This window comes from Astyanax mexicanus, chromosome 22, assembly GCF_023375975.1.
Source record: "Astyanax mexicanus isolate ESR-SI-001 chromosome 22, AstMex3_surface, whole genome shotgun sequence".
Taxonomy (NCBI): Eukaryota; Metazoa; Chordata; class Actinopteri; order Characiformes; family Acestrorhamphidae; genus Astyanax; species Astyanax mexicanus.
In genome coordinates this window covers 35,742,388-35,761,119 of record NC_064429.1, presented here as the reverse complement: position 1 = coordinate 35,761,119, position 18,732 = coordinate 35,742,388, and the positions used below count along the sequence as shown (strand labels likewise).

Below are 18,732 nucleotides of genomic sequence, written 5' to 3'. Positions count from 1 at the left end.
TCAGTTTGAGGACTGAGCTCATACAATCCAGGGTCCGTCAGAGTGCGTGTTTCTACGCGGCTATATGATTTAAATGAATGGGGTTGAAAACAATGTTTTAAATCATTGATTCACTCAATGAGTCGACCCAACCCGAAGCATCTAAACACCATTTTTTTATTTTATATTATTACATTTTTTACAGGTAAACCTAGTTTTGAACTATTTCTTTGTAATCTGTAGTTTGATTTTTAGTAGTGGGGAAAATAATCGATTATAATTGAAAATCGAAAAGATAATTTTTAGGCCATAATCTAATATATACACTAATTCTAGAGAATAGGTGTGTTTAAAAGCAGAGAACAGGAAGCTACATACTGGTGCTGTGGCCCGTGGTCCGGCCGCGTCCGAGCCACTGACCTGGCATGTCGGTGTCCGGTTTTCCAGGGCTGGACGTGATGACGAGGATCTGGGAGGATTTCTCGTTGTGGCTGGCGTTGGATTTCTCCGTGGTGGTTCCGGGCGGCGGCTCGACGGTGCTGTTAGCTTCTTCATAATCACTGTCCTCTTCAACCGGTCTGCTGTCCTGCAGTCTAAAAGCTGGAGGGACAAAGTCCAGGGAAGAGTCAACCTACAGCATTTTAGCCCCGCCCATTTAACCTAGAGATGTTAAGCCCCTCCCAGGTGGTTGCAATGGTATCCTATGCTGTTGCTAAATGAGTGCAAGGGGATTTCTAAGACATCCTGGTTGGATTTAATGGTTAATGTGGTGTTGCAAAGTCTTTGGTAGGTGGTTGCAAAGTGGTTGCTAGGTGGTTGCTATGGTGTTAATAAATGTGTGCGATAGTGTTGCTCTAGGACTTCTATGGCATCACAGTCAGTTGTTGAGGTGTTGTTACTATATTATTGCTGCATGTTATGCTAGTTGGTTTTATGGTGTTTCCATACAAGCTAGAGAAGTTAAGCCACACCCATTTAGCTTTTAAGGCAATACCATGCAATGTATATACTGCAGGTGGTTGCAACGGTATCCTATGTTGTTGCTAAATGATTGCAAGGGGGTTTCTAAAACATCTGGGTTGGATTTAACGTTGTTGCTACGTGGTTGTTATATGACTGTTACAGTGCTACGGAATGATTGGCATGGTATTAGAGGTGGTTGATGTGGTGTTGCAAAGTGGTTGCTAGGTGGTTGCTATGGTGTTGCTAGATGTGCGTGATAGTGTTGCTTGCATGGTGTTTCCCAGTCAAGCTAGAAAAGTTAAGCCCCACCCATTCAACCTATAGAAGTTTAGCCCCACCATTACATGTACATAAATTTAGCCCCACCCATTTAGCTTACAGCCACGCCCATTCAGCCTACAACAGTTCATCCTACAGAAACATCCATTTAACCTACAGGGGTTTAGTTAAACCTTTTTGACCTACAGCACTTAAGTCCCATACATAAACCTAAAGAAATTAAGCACCTCCCATTTAATGCAGGTATTGCAGGTGGTTGCTACAGTATCCTATGTTGTTGCTAAGTTGTTGAGTGCAAGGGGGTTTCTAAGACATCGGGTTGGGTTTAATAGTGTTCCTAGATGTTTGCTATATTGATGTTATAGTGCTACAGAGTGGTTGGCATGGTATTGAAGGTGTAAAGTGTTTGCTAGGTGGTTGCTATGGTGTTGCTAGATGTTTGCGATAGTGTTGCTCATAGCAGATTAGCCCCACCCATTCAACCAGAGGTGGTTGATGTGGTGTTGCAAAGTGGTTGCTATGGTGTTGCTAGATGTGTGCAGTAGTGATGCTTTCATGGGGTTTACCAGTCAAGCTAGAGAAGTTAGGCCCACCCATTCAGCTTATAGCAGATTAGCCCCACTCATTCAACCTACAGAACTTTAGCTCCACCCTTTCAGCTCATATCATCTTATAGCCACGCCCATTCAGCCTACAGCAGTTTAGCCTAAAGAAACAACCATTTAACCTACAGGGGTTTAGTTGAATCTTTTTTAATCTTTTAGTCCCACCAATAAACCTCGAGAAATTAAGCACCTCCCATTTAATGCAGGTATTGCAGGTGGTTGCTACGATATCCTATGTTGTTGCTAAGTTGTTGAGTGCAAGGGGGTTTCTAAGATGTCTTGGTTGGATTTAATTGTGTTGCTAGGTGGTTGCTATATTGATGTTACAGTGCTTCAGAGTGGTTGGCATGGTATCGAAGGTGCAAAGTGTTTGCTAGGTGGTTGCTATGGTGTTGCTAGATGTGTGCAAAAGTGTTGCTTATAGCATATTAGCCCCACCCATTCAACCTACAGAACTTTAACTCCATCCATTCAACAAATATCAGCTTATAGCCACGCCCATTCAGCCTACAGCAGTTTAGCCTACAGAAACAACCATTTAACCTACAGGGGTTTTTAGATTCAACCTATTCAAATTCGAGCAGTTTAGCCCCACCCATTCAGTCTACAGCTCAGCCAATCACAGTTCAGAGGAAGACTGTTCTACACACAGTGATGATCTGAATGCAGAGCATGTGTGTGTGTGTGTGTGTGTGTGTGTGTGTGTGTGTGTGTCTCATCATCGTGAATCCGTGAGCTCGGCGAAAACCAATTTATTTTTCTGACCTTTTCTTCCGGAGAAACATTTCCACATTCTCTCTCACACACACACACACACACACACACACACACACACACAGAGCGACCGCATGTCCGAGTGTGTTGTGTTTACCTGACACTCCAGCTTACACAGGGGAACAGTAGTGCGGGAACACTGCGGCGGGTATCTGGCCGCTGCTGGTTTTTACTGTCAGTCACGCTAACACACACTGACCGCGTTTGGGCGAGTGTGTCCAAACACTTCAGCCCGTAAACAACACAAATCAACACAACAGCTTTCAGACAACACAACAAACACACACACACACACACATACACACACACATTCCAAACCAGAGCAGTTCAGCTGGAGTTCCTGACACATACACTAAACAGTCTACATAGCAAACACTGGGTCAACCCTAGTTATTAAAATTAATATTTTACATACTTAAACTGGTTCCAGCAGAACAAGCTTTTGGTCATCTTCTCGTTCTCCAATTGCAAAGCTGTCCACCAATTTTTACACCAATCACACTTATATTTCTCCAGATACACCTGGAGAAACACTGTCCCACAGAACTATTTGAATCTTCTCTAGATGGTGTAATAGAACACCATAGTGAAGCAAAAATGACAACTAAAAAGCTTCTCTGGCGAGCTTTTGTTTACATCCCTCGTCTCTCTGTCTCTATGTGCTCGCCATGACTTTAGTCATGGTACAGAGAAGGTGGAGAAGGTCTAGTGTGGTAGTGGAGAATCCCTATCTTGATATGGAGATCTGCGCAAGTGCAGTTACCAGAACAAGTCAAATAATCACATTTTTGCTGCATTGTTAAGTCAAACGCTAACAATTAGTTATAACGTTTTTTTATCAGATTCAAACAGATAGTCAGCTCGACTTGAAATCGACATGACTGGAAATAACTGCTGCATTGCAAAGATGGTTGCTGAGTGAACTAACTTCTAAAGTCTAGCTTCCAAACATGGTGGAGGTAGTTTCACTAATACACTAATACTATAACTAAGGCTGCCAAAAGCAAACATTAAGAGACGTTATGTTTATTTTTTGGGTTTATTCCAATGTTAGCTAATCAAATCCCTTTTTGTCTTATTTAACATGTTTAGCTTTACTTTAGTACAATAGTAGCTTTATGATTACTATTGTGTTTCTAGATGTGTGACCCTCATAGAGTTGCTAGGGGTTCACTACTATTTTGCTATGCGGTTGCTATGGCTTCCCAGGTTAATGATGTGGTGTTTCTAAGTGGTTGCTGTAGTGTTGTGAGGTTTTCACTGTGGTGCTGCTTGGCGACTGCTAAAGTATCCAAGGTGATGCTATGGTGTTTCTAGGGATGGAAAAGTGGCTGCTATGGTATTCCATGTTCTTGTTATGGTGTTGCTAAATGGATGCTATGGTGTGGCTAGTAATGTATGAGTTGCTGCTATGGTATTAAATGTGGTTGTTATGGTGTTGCTAAATGGATGCTATGGTGTTGCTAGAAATGTATGAGTTGCTGCTAAGGTATTAAATGTGGTTGTTATAGTGTTGCTAAGTGGATGCTATGGTGTTGCTAAATGAATGCTATGGTGTTGCTAGAAATGTATGAGTTGCTGCTATAGTATTAAATGTGGTTGTTATGGTGTTGCTAAGTGGATGCTATGGTGTTGCATCTATCTATCTATCTATCTATCTATCTATCTATCTATCTATCTATCTATCTATCTATCTATCTATCTATCTATCTATCTATCTATCTATCTATCTATCTATGAGTTGCTGCTATGGTATTAAATGTCCTTGTTATGGTATTGCTAGGAATGTATGAGTTGTTGCTATGGTATTAAAGTGTTTTTTATGGTGTTGCTAGGTGGATGCTATCGATTGTGTTGCTAGGGATGGCTGAGCTAACTTCAAGTCTAGGCTTCCAAACATGGTGGAGGTAGTTTCACAAATAAACTAATACTATATATAATGAAGATATAATGAAATATAGAAATATAGAAATATTTTAATGTTGTATAGAGTTAATTACGGGTAGACACTCTCACTGAATACTGTTTATTTGTGTTTATTGTAATGTTAGCTAATCCTATCCCATTTGATCTTATTTAACATGTTTAGCTTTAGCTCAAATTTGAGATATTATATATTATATTATATTATATATATTTGTTTGGTGTAATCGGGCATCATCAAAGGATTTTCATGACTGTATATGTGAAAAATGCTTAATCTTTATCTATTTATAGCGATAATTCCACGCTGTATATTCAGTATTGATAAACGCTCCATCAGTTGGGGTGATTCTGGGACTGAGAGTCACCTCAGAAAGCTCATGAATATGCTAAACGACTGCAGATGAAATATTGATAAAGTGCCACACTTCCAATATCTGAGCAGGGAAAGTTCCAGAAATGACTCAGGGTGGAAATTAAATATTTTATAGAGTCACTCCGGGGGCAGATCCAGCCGGGCTTTCTTACGGGACACTGCTCTTCAGAAGTTAGAGGACACTTTTTAAAGATGTTTCTCACTATTTATGTCTTCAGATTGCGATAAATGATCAGTAATAAGTGATCAATACATTCTCCATATGAACCATATGATCAAAAGTTCACTTATTGGAAATTAAAAGAGTTTATTGTTTAGACGAGCCATTAACTGTGCACTGTGCAGCTTGATTTAGGACGTGTCAATGTGTCTTTGCTATCGTAACGACGGGAAAAGTACACCGTGCACGGCTGGAAACAAAAAAGCAAAAGGCACGTACTAATTCTCTTAATTAATGATAGGTGTGGTTAATTTGCTCATCATTCACTTGAAGAACCAGGTGAGCTCTGACTTTGGTGGATTGCTATTCTAACAGTGCAGCTACCTGGACGTGTCCAACAAACAAACTCTTCTCAGCAGAGGAAACTGAGCTGCTGGTTGACGCTGTGAAGGAGCTCCAGCATCTCATTTACGGGAACAGCAATGTTATTTTATTTACTATTGTGTTTATTGTTGCTGTAAAACATGAAGGGGTGTATGCAGGGCACATCTGTGCTGCCAAGATAGCGATGAACGTCTGACTGTTGACGTCTGTCTAGGTTGTATTCAGTTAGTGGTGCACCTGTGTTTTTTCCGATGCCAAGATAGCAATAGCGTAGATATATTCACACACACTGTTGCTATTTAAACGATGCAGGCAGAAGCCATGAAAATAGACTCTCTCTCTCTCTTTCTCTCTCTGTATCTCTCTCTCTCTCTCTCTCTCTCTCTGCAGGTGATTCCTGGTGGTGTGTGTATGGTGAGTTGTGGGTATATTTGTGTGTATGTAAATGTGTAATGGAGAGGGGAAGTGCTGATGTAAATGTGTCTCTCTCTCTGATGGACTGGTAATAACGCTGCTCTTTATAAAACACCAGAAATAAACACTTTACAACAAAATAAAATTGAAAAAATATATATAAAACCAGAAATCACATTTCTGATGGTGGTTGCTATGACATTACAGTGAGTATTACCTTATGGTGCTGCTATGTGATTGCAGTAATGTCCAAGGTGGTTGCTGTGGTGTTGCTAAATTGCTGCTATTGTGCTGCTAAGTGGTCACTACTATGTCGCTAGGTGGTTGCTATAGCTTCCCAGGGGAGTGCTGTGGGGTTGCTAGGAATGGCTGAGTGGCTGCTATGGTATTAAATGTTGTTGTTATGATGTTGCTAGTGATGGATGTGTTACACCTTAGCCCATGTCTGTGTTATGTTTCTCCCTCATTTGTTCCCTAGTGCTCCTGCCCCTCTGTTTACCTGTCATGTGTTCCCTGCCATGTGCTTGTGTTGTGTTTTTGTACCTGTTTCCGCCCTAGTCCCGCCCTAACCATTAGTGTTCTCACCTGTGTCTTGTTTGTAACCCTGCCCCCTCGTCATCCTAGCCCAGGTGTTTCTCACTCTCCTCCTGTATATAAGCCCCTCTGTTTGTACGTGCTGTGTCGAGTCTTTTGTATTTTGTATCCTGTATTTTGTATCCTATATCCTATATCCTTAGTCTGTATGTATCCTTGCTGCCCGTATGTTTCCTAGTCCTAGTTTCTTAGTCTGTGTTTCTTAGTTTGTTATTATCCAAGTCTTGTTTTGCGTAACCCGTGTTTTGTTTGTTTTGATTTAAGTTATCTTGTTTATTTATAATAAATATCTTTGCACTTACGTCCTCCTCCTCCATCCCTCCGTCTCCCCCGTGACATAAGACTCGACCCAATCATGGACGTAGCAAAATGGAATGCCACGAGGAAGGCGGACCTGGAGTATCTCCGGTTTCTCGCGGAGCTAATTCGGGGGGATGAACCGCTCCCGGCGCCTCTCCGCGGGGTGGAGAGTGTCGGCCCAGCTCCAGCTAAGCTAACTAGCATGTTAGCTCCACCGCACTCTCCAGCCCGGCCGACTTCCAGCACTCCAGCGCGGCCGACTTCCAGCTCTCCAGCGCGGCCGACTTCCAGCACTCCAGCGCGGCCGGCTTCCTGCTCTCCAGCGCGGCCGGCTTCCAGCTCTCCAGCGCGGCTGGCTTCCAGCACTCCAGCTCGGCCGGCTTCCAGCTCTCCAGCGCGGCCGACTTCCAGCACTCCAGCGCGGCCGGCTTCCAGCTCTCCAGCGCGGCTGGCTTCCAGATCTTCGACTCCGGCTCCGGAAGCAAGCTCCGGTCCGGTGTTCACAGCCACGCCCACTGCTGAATCTGCAGCTCCTGTCCGGATCTTGGCGGCAGCCGCACTCTCAGCTCCCGCTGAAGCGGCTTCTTCGCCAGCGGTGCCAGCCGCCTCCACGTCAGCGGTGCCTGCCGCGCTCACGCCAGCAGGACCCACCGCCTCTGTTTCTGCGCTGCCCGCGGCTCCGGCCGCCTCTGACTTTGTGCCCGCGGCTCCGGCCGCCTCTGACTCTGTGCCCGCGGCTCCGGCCGTCTCTGACTCTGTGCCCGCGGCCCCGGCCGCCTCTGACCCAGTTCCCGCGGCCCCGGCCGCCTCTGACCCAGTTCCCGCGGCCTCGGCCGCCTCTGACCCAGTTCCCGCGGCCCCGGCCGCCTCTGACCTAGTTCCCGCGGCCCCGGCCGCCTCTGACCCAGTTCCCGCGGCCCCGGCCGCCTTTGACCCAGTTCCCGCGGCCCCGGCCGCCTCTGACTCTGTGCCCGCTGTTACCCCAGTTCATGTGCATGGGGGTCCAGCCTCTGCTCCTGTGCCTACTCCCAGGTCACGAGCTCCTAGACCCGCCGCGCCTGCTCAAGCTGCACCCGCCGCGCCTGCTCAAGCTGCACCCGCCGCGCCTGCTCAAGCTGCACCCGCCGCGCCTGCTCAAGCTGCACCCGCCGCGCCTGCTCAAGCTGCACCCGCCGCGCCTGCTCAAGCTGCACCCGCCGCGCCTGCTCAAGCAACACCCACTGCTCCAGCCTCAGCTCCAGCTCAAGCACCAGCAACACCCACTGCTCCAGCCTCAGCTCCAGCTCAAGCACCAGCAACACCCGCTGCTCCAGCCTCAGCTCCAGCTCAAGCACCAACAGCACCCGCTGCTCCAGCCTCAGCTCCAGCTCAAGCACCAGCAGCACCCGCTGCTCCAGCCTCAGCTCCAGCTCAAGCACCAGCAGCACCCGCTGCTCCAGCCTCAGCTCCAGCTCAAGCACCAGCAGCACCCGCTGCTCCAGCCTCAGCTCCAGCTCCAGCACCAGCAGCTCCCGCTGCTACAGCCTCAGCTCCAGCACCAGCAGCTCCCGCTGCTACAGCCTCAGCTCCAGCACCAGCAGCTCCCGCTGCTACAGCCTCAGCTCCAGCACCAGCAGCTCCCGCTGCTACAGCCTCAGCTCCTGTGTCTGCAGTGCCTGCCGCTCATGTGGTACCCACTGCCTCTGACCCTGTGCCCACTCCCAGAACTTTGTATGCCCCCAGGCATATCCCCAGGCCTGCTCCCAGGTCACGGGCTCCTAGGCCCGCCCCAAGGACCCCGGACCTCTGCCCAAGAACTGTGCCCAGGCTGGCCCCTCTAACTACCCCACAGACTTTAGCCAGTCCTGGGCATCCCCAAGTTTTGTTTGTTCCCATGTCTCTCCCTGTCCTGGTCCCAGTGTCTGTGTTTGTTCCCATTCCTGTCCCCGGTGGTTTTCCTGTTCCCGTCCCTGTCACTGTGTTTGTGTCTGTCCCTGTCCATGTATTTGTCCCAGTTCCCCTGCCCAGTCTTGTCCAGTCCCAGTTCCCGGCCACTGTCCAGTCTGTGTTTCAACCCTCTGTCCAGTCTAAGCCCCCTGTCCAGTCCCAGTCTCCGTTCCCTGTCCAGTCTCCGTCCCTGTCTAGTGTCCAGCCCCCTGTCCAGTCTCTGTCTCCTGTCCAGTCCCCTGTTCAGCCATGTGTCCTGTCCCCGTCCCAGTCTACATTCCAGTCTCCGTCCCATGTCAAGTTCCCTGCCCGGTCTACGTCTCCTGTCCAGTTTCCATTCCCTGTCCAGTCCTCTGTCCAGTCTCCGTTCGTGTCCCCTGTCCAGTCCCTGTTCCCTCTCTCTCGGCGCCTCTGGAAGTGGCGCCGTTGAGGGGGGGTTATGTTACACCTTAGCCCATGTCTGTGTTATGTTTCTCCCTCATTTGTTCCCTAGTGCTCCTGCCCCTCTGTTTACCTGTCATGTGTTCCCTGCCATGTGCTTGTGTTGTGTTTTTGTACCTGTTTCCGCCCTAGTCCCGCCCTAACCATTAGTGTTCTCACCTGTGTCTTGTTTGTAACCCTGCCCCCTCGTCATCCTAGCCCAGGTGTTTCTCACTCTCCTCCTGTATATAAGCCCCTCTGTTTGTACGTGCTGTGTCGAGTCTTTTGTATTTTGTATCCTGTATTTTGTATCCTATATCCTATATCCTTAGTCTGTATGTATCCTTGCTGCCCGTATGTTTCCTAGTCCTAGTTTCTTAGTCTGTGTTTCTTAGTTTGTTATTATCCAAGTCTTGTTTTGCGTAACCCGTGTTTTGTTTGTTTTGATTTAAGTTATCTTGTTTATTTATAATAAATATCTTTGCACTTACGTCCTCCTCCTCCATCCCTCCGTCTCCCCCGTGACAGGATGAGTTACTGCAATGGCATTCCATGCTGCTGTTATGATGTTGCTAAATGGATGCTATCTATGGTGTTGCTAGGAATAGATGAGTGGCTGCTATGGTATTCCATGTGATTGTTATGCTGTTGCTAACTGTGTGATTTGGTGTTACTAGGGATGAATGAGTGGATGCTATGGTATTCCATGTGATTGTTATGGTGTTGCTAAATGAATGCTATTTTGTACTACATGTGGCCACTAGAGTACACAAGTTTTTGCTAGGTGGTTGCTATGACATTGCAGTGGGTATTCCATGTGATTGTTATGGTGTTGCTACGTGGATGGTATCTATGGTGTTGCTAGGGATGAATGAGTGGCTGCTATAGTGTTTCATGTAGTTGTTATGGTGTTGAGAGACAGTTTCTTTATTATCTCAGGTGATCCTTATGGTGTTGCTAAATGGTTGCTATGGTATCCCAGGTGTTTTTTTAAGGTGTTTGTTGTTATGGTTGTTATGGTTGTGTATTCTCACCTTGATAAATCATGGAGAAGCCCTGGGCCTCGTTGGTTCTGTCCGAATAAAAGTACAGAATGACGAAGTCGGTGGTGATGTTGACGATTTCCCGCGGTGGGTTCCGCCCATCGAATCTATTCATCACCTGATTGGTGTAGCCGTCCAGAAGCTCCACCATGTCCGCCTGGTCCATGATGCTGAAGAAGGTGACGTTAAAGATGATGAACGAAGCTCCTGGAACCTGGAGGAACAGAGCAGAGAGAACAGGATGATATACACTCATCTATTTATTTGGTAAAGAAGAACAGAATAAAGGAAATGAGGTCTGAAGACAGGTAAAGATGAGTTCATACCTGGATGGTCCAGTAGCAGACCCGTCCCGGTGAGTATTTGTCTGGAAAGTCGGGTGAGTAGATAACGCCCGACTCAGATGTGTAGTTTCCACCACACGCTCCCACTTTAGCTAAAATACATAAAATTAATTATGTAATAAGTAATGCTAATTAATAGCATTACAATGCAATTGAACATCTCCATATTTGCAACTGTGTTATTTCCATTCCACCTTAAATTGTTCAGCAAATGCCTAATAATTAAATTTACCATCTACAAACTTGTAACTGTGTTATTTTCATACCACCTTAAATTGTGCAGCAAATGACTAATAATGCAATTAAACATCTACATATTTGCAACTGTTATTTTCATTCCACCTTAAACTGTGCAGCAAATTACAAACAATGCAATTAAACTACATATGTGCAACGTAATTATTTCACATTATATCACATTATTTGCAAATAAATCACTACATATTTGTAAATGTGATATTTCTGCTCCACCTTAATTGGCTGCAGTGAAATTACTTAATATTTGCAACTGTATTATTTCCATTCCACCTTAAACGGTGTGGCAAATTACTTGCAAATACTAATGCAATTAAACTGCTAAATATTTGTATCTGCGTTATAATGATTGGCTTTTAAAAGGTGATACAAATTACTAATATTCTCATTTATTTGATACATACAGCATTTGCAACAGCGCCTTCTAATTCCACCTTAAATGGTGAAACAAATTACTAGCAATACGCACATGCAATTAAATTGTGAAAGATTTGCAACTTTGGTATTTCTGTTCCATCTTAAACAGCTGCAATGAAATTGCTTAATATTTGTAACTGCATTATTTTCGTTCCACCTTAAACCTTAAATGGTCCACAAGTGTACCAACATTGCAATTAAATTCCCAAATATTTGCAAATGTGCAACTGCGAAATTTCTGTTCCGCCTTAAATGATGCAGGAAATGACTAACGTTGTAATTAAATTGCTACGTATTTACAATTACATTAGTAATTAGTAATGTTTTAGTAGTTACTAATGAGGTGAACTATTAGAACTGCAGTTTATTGGGCACTATAATCACATTACAGCTACATATTTGCAACTGTGTTACTTCTATTCCACTTTAAAAGGTGAAGCAAATGAATAATACTGTATTTAAATTGCTACACACAATTTATGCAATTGCTGTGCTATTTAAGGTGGACTGTAAAATTTCAACAAGTGTTTTGATTTAGGGGCAAATGCTAACTGGTGGGGTAAGAACCATCACTTTAAAGCCGTCAGAGACTCACTGTCGAAGACGATGACGTGCCCGTCTCCTCCGCACGGCTGCTGCTGGTCCCCGAAACACACGTGGCTGCACTCCAGACTGGGCACGCGGAGGTGGTAGTCCAGGTCGTTTCCGCAGAAGCAGGCGTAGCCCGACTCCATTCCGGCGAGCTGTTCAGAAAAAATTAAGAAAATTCAATATTTTCTCCTTCTGCTAAAATCCAATTTTTCTTCTTGTTCTTTGTGAAATACAGTGGGTCTCTATTGTATATGGATGCTATACATGAAACTGTTTCTCAGCCTCCATTCTCTGCAGTAGAGAGTAAAAGAAAATCCTCAGAAATACAAGTTGATCAGAGAGATGTAAAATGTCGATGTCAACCTCGGCTCAGGACTGAGCTTACAGCTTTTGTTTACAGAGCTAGTTAGCATAAGCTATCTTGTTTAAGTAACGTTAGGTTTAAATTGGATCTCCGGTTGATTTCGTATTTTACAGAGACCTTAAATATACACAGTTTGACGTTAAGTAAAGTATAAAACTGACTATGGGGGGAAGGCAGCAGGTAGGTGTTCTCTGCTGCAGTGCTGTTAGCCAATCAGAGGTGATATTTATTTGCATGTATGAATATTCATGAGCAAGAGCCAAAATCTTGTCTTTCTTCAGAGACCACTAATCTAGTGTACTAAAGCAGGGCTAAACTGAAACACCTGAGCACATTAGCATTCATTCATATTAGAGACACAACTAGACATTTTAAAATGAATTTTAAATGATGGAATGAGACCTTTAAGAAAAATCAGGACTGTAATTCTTTATTTCTGAACTTTAAAACTTCTAAACTGATGCAGGGGGAGGGGTTATCTCTGCGTTATCAGACAACGTTATCAGGAAACGAGTGCAAGCGATTAGACACATCTGCTGTGTTTACAGAGCAAAGCCCGGCGTCTGCTGGTGACTCACCGCTGTAATAAAGCTCAACTCTGAAATCAAGTCGGGGCACGAACCTCAGCGGGTCAGAAATCTCGCTAAGCGCTCGGCTGCTCTCTGATGTGCGCTAATATCCACGGCTCTTCATACGCCTCAGTATTTATTTAACGCTGTTTAATGATGTAGAGGTACAGAGCGCTGGAATTAGGACATTAATGCTCCTTAATATAGCCACTGATCTTTGATGCTCGACTGGCGATATACCTGGAGTAGGAAGTCTCGTGTATTAAGACTTCCTACTGTGGAATTCCAACTAAAATGTTGCATACAGATTAGAGCTTAGATCAATCACAAAATATCCAGCCCAACCCGACTTTCCCCATCAACGTTTTTGTGAGCCTGAGCCTGATTAAAACCCAACATTTTTTAAATAAGTAGAGCATTAAAACTGAACTTTAAAAAACATTTTCAGGCTGTTTAAATGAGCGGAATCTGTTCAGAATGATGTTAATTAACATTGCAACACTGAAGAAGCATAGACCTATTATTTAAGAAAAATGTTTATTTATAAGAACTGATCTCTCCGTCTACTTTAATGTTATGAACAATGCAAGTCATGCAAAATGATTTTTATTTATTCTAATAAAATTAACAATGTTTAAGAATATAAAATGATTTTTTTTAAGCATATAGCCTACATGCAAAACACATAAAACAGCTATAAGGCTATGTGGTGATTTGTTACTTTAATATACAGTGATTATCACATCATAGCTTTATATAAAATATAAATAGCATTAAAAAAAGAGTTGCGTTGGGTTTGGGCAGAGAATCTAAACTCTAAATATGTATAAAGCTTTATGTAAGCATAATCCCATGTACACTCTCATTGGATGTGTTTGGATTAGGGCGGTACGATATTGGAAAAATGTGACATTGTAATGTTTGTTTTTTTTTCGATGATATATAGTGATATTAAACGAAGCACGACCTGTGATGTCAATAGCCCCATTTAAAAGGTAAATAAGAGCATTTTTTTCTGGGATTAAAAGCATGAATTCAGCTGTAACTGGAAATATTTGCAATAAACTGTGCTTCTCAGGCAGCAGCAGACTGTCACTTACACAGACACAGAGACAGCGCTGTGTATCTACTTCTTGTGTCAAGAATCAACGTCCTGCGATGTGACTACTGCGCATGCGCACATCACGATGACGATGCTTAAATTATTTATCGTGTAGCCCTAGTTTGGATAGTTTGGATGTACTGGCTACAAGACTACATTTCCCATGGTGCACTTCTCACTTTGTATCTCTGGTTGCGGCAGAAGCTGATGCAGTTCTGGATGGTGAGGGTCTTCGAGGTCTGGTAGCTCTCGGCCAGCGGAGGGGGGTGACCGTTATCCTTAAAACATCCCAGAATACCCGGCACTGAAAAAAGAGAGAAACAGAGAGATTGAGAGTTAGTTAATATTTTTTAATATAGTGCAAAGCTGCAAAATGAGCTCAATGCTAATGATGCTAACTAGTAAAAAAGTATAAGCTTTTTTTTACTAGTTAGCATAAATAGCATTGAGCTCATTTTGCAGCTTTGCAGAAGAGAATAATGCTACAAAAATAATGCAGCTAACAGGTAATAGAAGCTTATATATTTCACTAATTAGCACTGGTGCTACAAAGATAATGTAGCAAACAGGTAACAGAAGCTTATATATTTCATTAATTAGCACTGGTGCTACAAAGATAATGTAGCTAACAGGTAACAGAAACTTATATATTTCACTAATTAGCACTAGAGCTACAAAGATAATGCAGCTAACAGGTAATAGAAGGTTATATATTTCACTAATTAGCACTAGTGCTACAAAGATAATGCAGCTAACAGGTAATAGAAGGTTATATATTTCACTAATTAGCACTAGTGCTACAAAGATAATGTAGCTAACAGGTAATAGAAGCTTATATATTTCACTAATTAGCACTAATGCTACAAAGATAATGCAGCTAACAGGTAATAGAAGGTTATATATTTCACTAATTAGCACTAGTGCTACAAAGATAATGTAGCTAACAGGTAATAGAAGGTTATATATTTCACTAATTAGCACTAGTGCTACAAAGATAATGTAGCTAACAGGTAATAGAAGCTTATATATTTCACTAATTAGCAATAGTGCTACAAAGATAATGTAGCAAACAAGTAATAGAAGCTTATATATTTCACTAATTAGCACTAGTGCTCCAAAGATAATGTAGCTAACAGGTAATAGAAGCTTATATATTTCACTAATTAGCACTAGTGCTACAAAGATAATGTAGCTAACAGGTAATAGAAGCTTATATATTTCACTAATTAGCACTAGTGCTACAAAGATAATGTAGCAAACAGGTAATAGAAGCTTATATATTTCATTAATTAGCACTGGTGCTACAAAGATAATGTAGCTAACAGGTAACAGAAACTTATATATTTCACTAATTAGCACTAATGCTACAAAGATAATGCAGCTAACAGGTAATAGAAGCTTATATATTTCACTAATTAGCACTAGTGCTACAAAGATAATGTAGCTAACAGGTAATAGAAGCTTATATATTTCACTAATTAGCACTAGTGCTACAAAGATAATGTAGCTAACAGGTAATAGAAGCTTATATATTTCACTAATTAGCACTAGTGCTACAAAGATAATGTAGCTAACAGGTAATAGAAGCTTATATATTTCACTAATTAGCACTAGTGCTACAAAGATAATGTAGCTAACAGGTAATAGAAGCTTATATATTCCACTAATTAGCACTAGTGCTACAAAGATAATGTAGCTAACAGGTAATAGAAGCTTATATATTTCACTAATTAGCACTAGTGCTACAAAGATAATGTAGCTAACAGGTAATAGAAGCTTATATATTCCACTAATTAGCACTAATGCTACAAAGATAATGTAGCTAACAGGTAATAGAAGCTTATATATTTCACTAATTAGCACTAGTGCTACAAAGATAATGTAGCTAACAGGTAATAGAAGCTTATATATTTCACTAATTAGCACTAGTGCTACAAAGATAATGTAGCTAACAGGTAATAGAAGCTTATATATTTCACTAATTAGCACTAGTGCTACAAAGATAATGTAGCTAACAGGTAATAGAAGCTTATATATTTCACAAATTAGCACTTGTGCTACAAAGATAATGTAGCTAACAGGTAATAGAAGCTTATATATTTCACTAATTAGCACTAGTGCTACAAAGATAATGTAGCAAACAGGTAATAGAAGCTTATATATTTCACTAATTAGCACTAGTGCTACAAAGATAATGCAGCTAACAGGTAATAGAAGCTTATATATTTCACTAATTAGCACTAGTGCTACAAAGATAATGCAGCTAACAGGTAATAAAAGCTTATATATTTCACTAATTAGCACTAGAGCTACAAAGATAATGCAGCTAACAGGTAATAGAAGCTTATATATTTCACTAATTAGCACTAGTGCTACAAAGATAATGTAGCTAACAGGTAATAGAAGCTTATATATTTCACTAATTAGCACTAGTGCTACAAAGATAATGTAGCTAACAGGTAATAGAAGCTTATATATTTCACTAATTAGCACTAGTGCTACAAAGATAATGTAGCTAACAGGTAATAGAAGCTTATATATTTCACTAATTAGCACTAGTGCTACAAAGATAATGTAGCAAACAGGTAATAGAAGCTTATATATTTCACTAATTAGCACTAGTGCTACAAAGATAATGTAGCTAACAGGTAATAGAAGCTTATATATTTCACTAATTAGCACTAGTGCTACAAAGATAATGCAGCTAACAGGTAATAAAAGCTTATATATTGCACTAATTAGCACTAGTGCTACAAAAATAATGTAGCAAACAGGTAATAGAAGCTTATATATTTCACTAATTAGCACTAGTGCTACAAAGATAATGTAGCAAACAAGTAATAGAAGCTTATATATTTCACTAATTAGCACTAGTGCTACAAAGATAATGTAGCTAACAGGTAATAAAAGCTTATATATTTCACTAATTAGCACTAGTGCTACAAAAATAATGTAGCAAACAGGTAACAGAAGCTAATATATTCCACTAATTAGCACTAGTGCTACAAAGATAATGCAGCTAACAGGTAATAGAAGCTTATATATTTCACTAATTAGCACTAGTGCTACAAAAATAATGCAGCTAACAGGTAATAGAAGCTTATATATTTCACTAATTAGCACTAGTGCTACAAAAATAATGCAGCTAACAGGTAATAGAAGCTTATATATTTCACTAATTAGCACTAGTGCTACAAAAATAATGCAGCTAACAGGTAATAGAAGCTTATATATTTCACTAATTAGCACTAGTGCTACAAAGATAATGTAGCAAACAGGTAACAGAAGCTTATATATTTCATTAATTAGCACTGGTGCTACAAAGATAATGTAGCTAACAGGTAACAGAAACTTATATTTTTCACTAATTAGCACTAATGCTACAAAGATAATGCAGCTAACAGGTAATAGAAGGTTATATATTTCACTAATTAGCACTAGTGCTACAAAGATAATGTAGCTAACAGGTAATAGAAGCTTATATATTTCACTAATTAGCACTAGTGCTACAAAGATAATGTAGCTAACAGGTAATAGAAGCTTATATATTTCACTAATTAGCACTAGTGCTACAAAGATAATGCAGCTAACAGGTAATAGAAGCTTATATATTTCACTAATTAGCACTAGTGCTACAAAGATAATGCAGCTAACAGGTAATAAAAGCTTATATATTGCACTAATTAGCACTAGTGCTACAAAAATAATGTAGCAAACAGGTAATAGAAGCTTATATATTTCACTAATTAGCACTAGTGCTACAAAGATAATGTAGCTAACAGGTAATAGAAGCTTATATATTTCACTAATTAGCACTAGTGCTACAAAGATAATGTAGCTAACAGGTAATAGAAGCTTATATATTTCACTAATTAGCACTAGTGCTACAAAGATAATGTAGCTAACAGGTAATAGAAGCTTATATATTTCACTAATTAGCACTAGTGCTACAAAAATAATGTAGCAAACAGGTAATAGAAGCTTATATATTTCACTAATTAGCACTGGTGCTACAAGGATAATGCAGCTAACAGGTAAAAGAAGCTTATATATTTCACTAATTAGCACTGGTGCTACAAAGATAATGTAGCTAACAGGTAATAGAAGCTTATATATTTCACTAATTAGCACTAGTGCTACAAAGATAATGTAGCTAACAGGTAATAGAAGCTTATATATTTCACTAATTAGCACTAGTGCTACAAAGATAATGCAGCTAACAGGTAATAGAAGCTTATATATTTCACTAATTAGCACGTTTGGTGACTATTTTTGCAATATAGTCAATAAAGACTATATATGTAATATAAACGTGTGTGTGTGTGTGTGTGTGTGTGTGTGTGTGTGTGTGTGTGTGTGTGCTGATGCAGATAGAGCCTGTGGGCAGCCCTGAGCACAAACTAAATCTTTGATTAGTGGATGGGACATGCCTGTGGGCACACACACACACACACATACACACACACACACACACACACACACACACACACACACACACTGTGACTTAAAATATAATTGATCTTGACGCCTCAGAACTGTAATGCTTCAAATTGGATTTTTTTCAATAATGTTCCAAAAAAGTTAATTTATTAAACAACATATTAAATAATACATTAAAATCTAATGTTTTGCAAAAAATATATATAAAAATATTTTTATATAAATAATTTCATGCAAAATTGCATACTACATGTTATATAAGCAAATGCTATGGTTTCCCTGGAGGTTGATAAGTACAGTAACTGCTTAGTGGTTGCTACTATACTGTTGCTATGGCATTGCTATGGAGTTCCACGTAGTTGCTAGGATGTTGCCAGGGGGTTGTTAAATGGTTTGTATGCTATTACCAATGGTTACTAGGCGGTTGTTATGCAATTCAATTTTAGTGCTGATTGGCTGACACTGTGGGTACTAAGTAATGATTGGCTGGCATTCTGGCTACTGGGTGCC

General features: G+C 41.1%; 1 protein-coding gene across 2 annotated transcripts in view; it reads right to left on the bottom strand.

Moving 5' to 3' along the window:
* The window catches only part of kremen1 (kringle containing transmembrane protein 1), a 95,974-nt gene that overhangs the window by 8,285 nt on the left and 68,957 nt on the right, over positions 1 to 18,732 (bottom strand). Inside the window, exons 4-8 of one of the 2 annotated variants that reach the window (XM_007234164.4) lie at positions 13,962 to 14,086; positions 11,752 to 11,899; positions 10,467 to 10,576; positions 10,132 to 10,354; positions 358 to 579 (exon numbers count right to left, since the gene is read on the bottom strand). In XM_007234164.4, coding sequence (XP_007234226.3) covers positions 358 to 579; positions 10,132 to 10,354; positions 10,467 to 10,576; positions 11,752 to 11,899; positions 13,962 to 14,086 — 828 coding nt within the window. The remainder of the gene's footprint in view (positions 1 to 357; positions 580 to 10,131; positions 10,355 to 10,466; positions 10,577 to 11,751; positions 11,900 to 13,961; positions 14,087 to 18,732) is intronic. The other variant, XM_049470599.1, reaches the window with a different exon arrangement.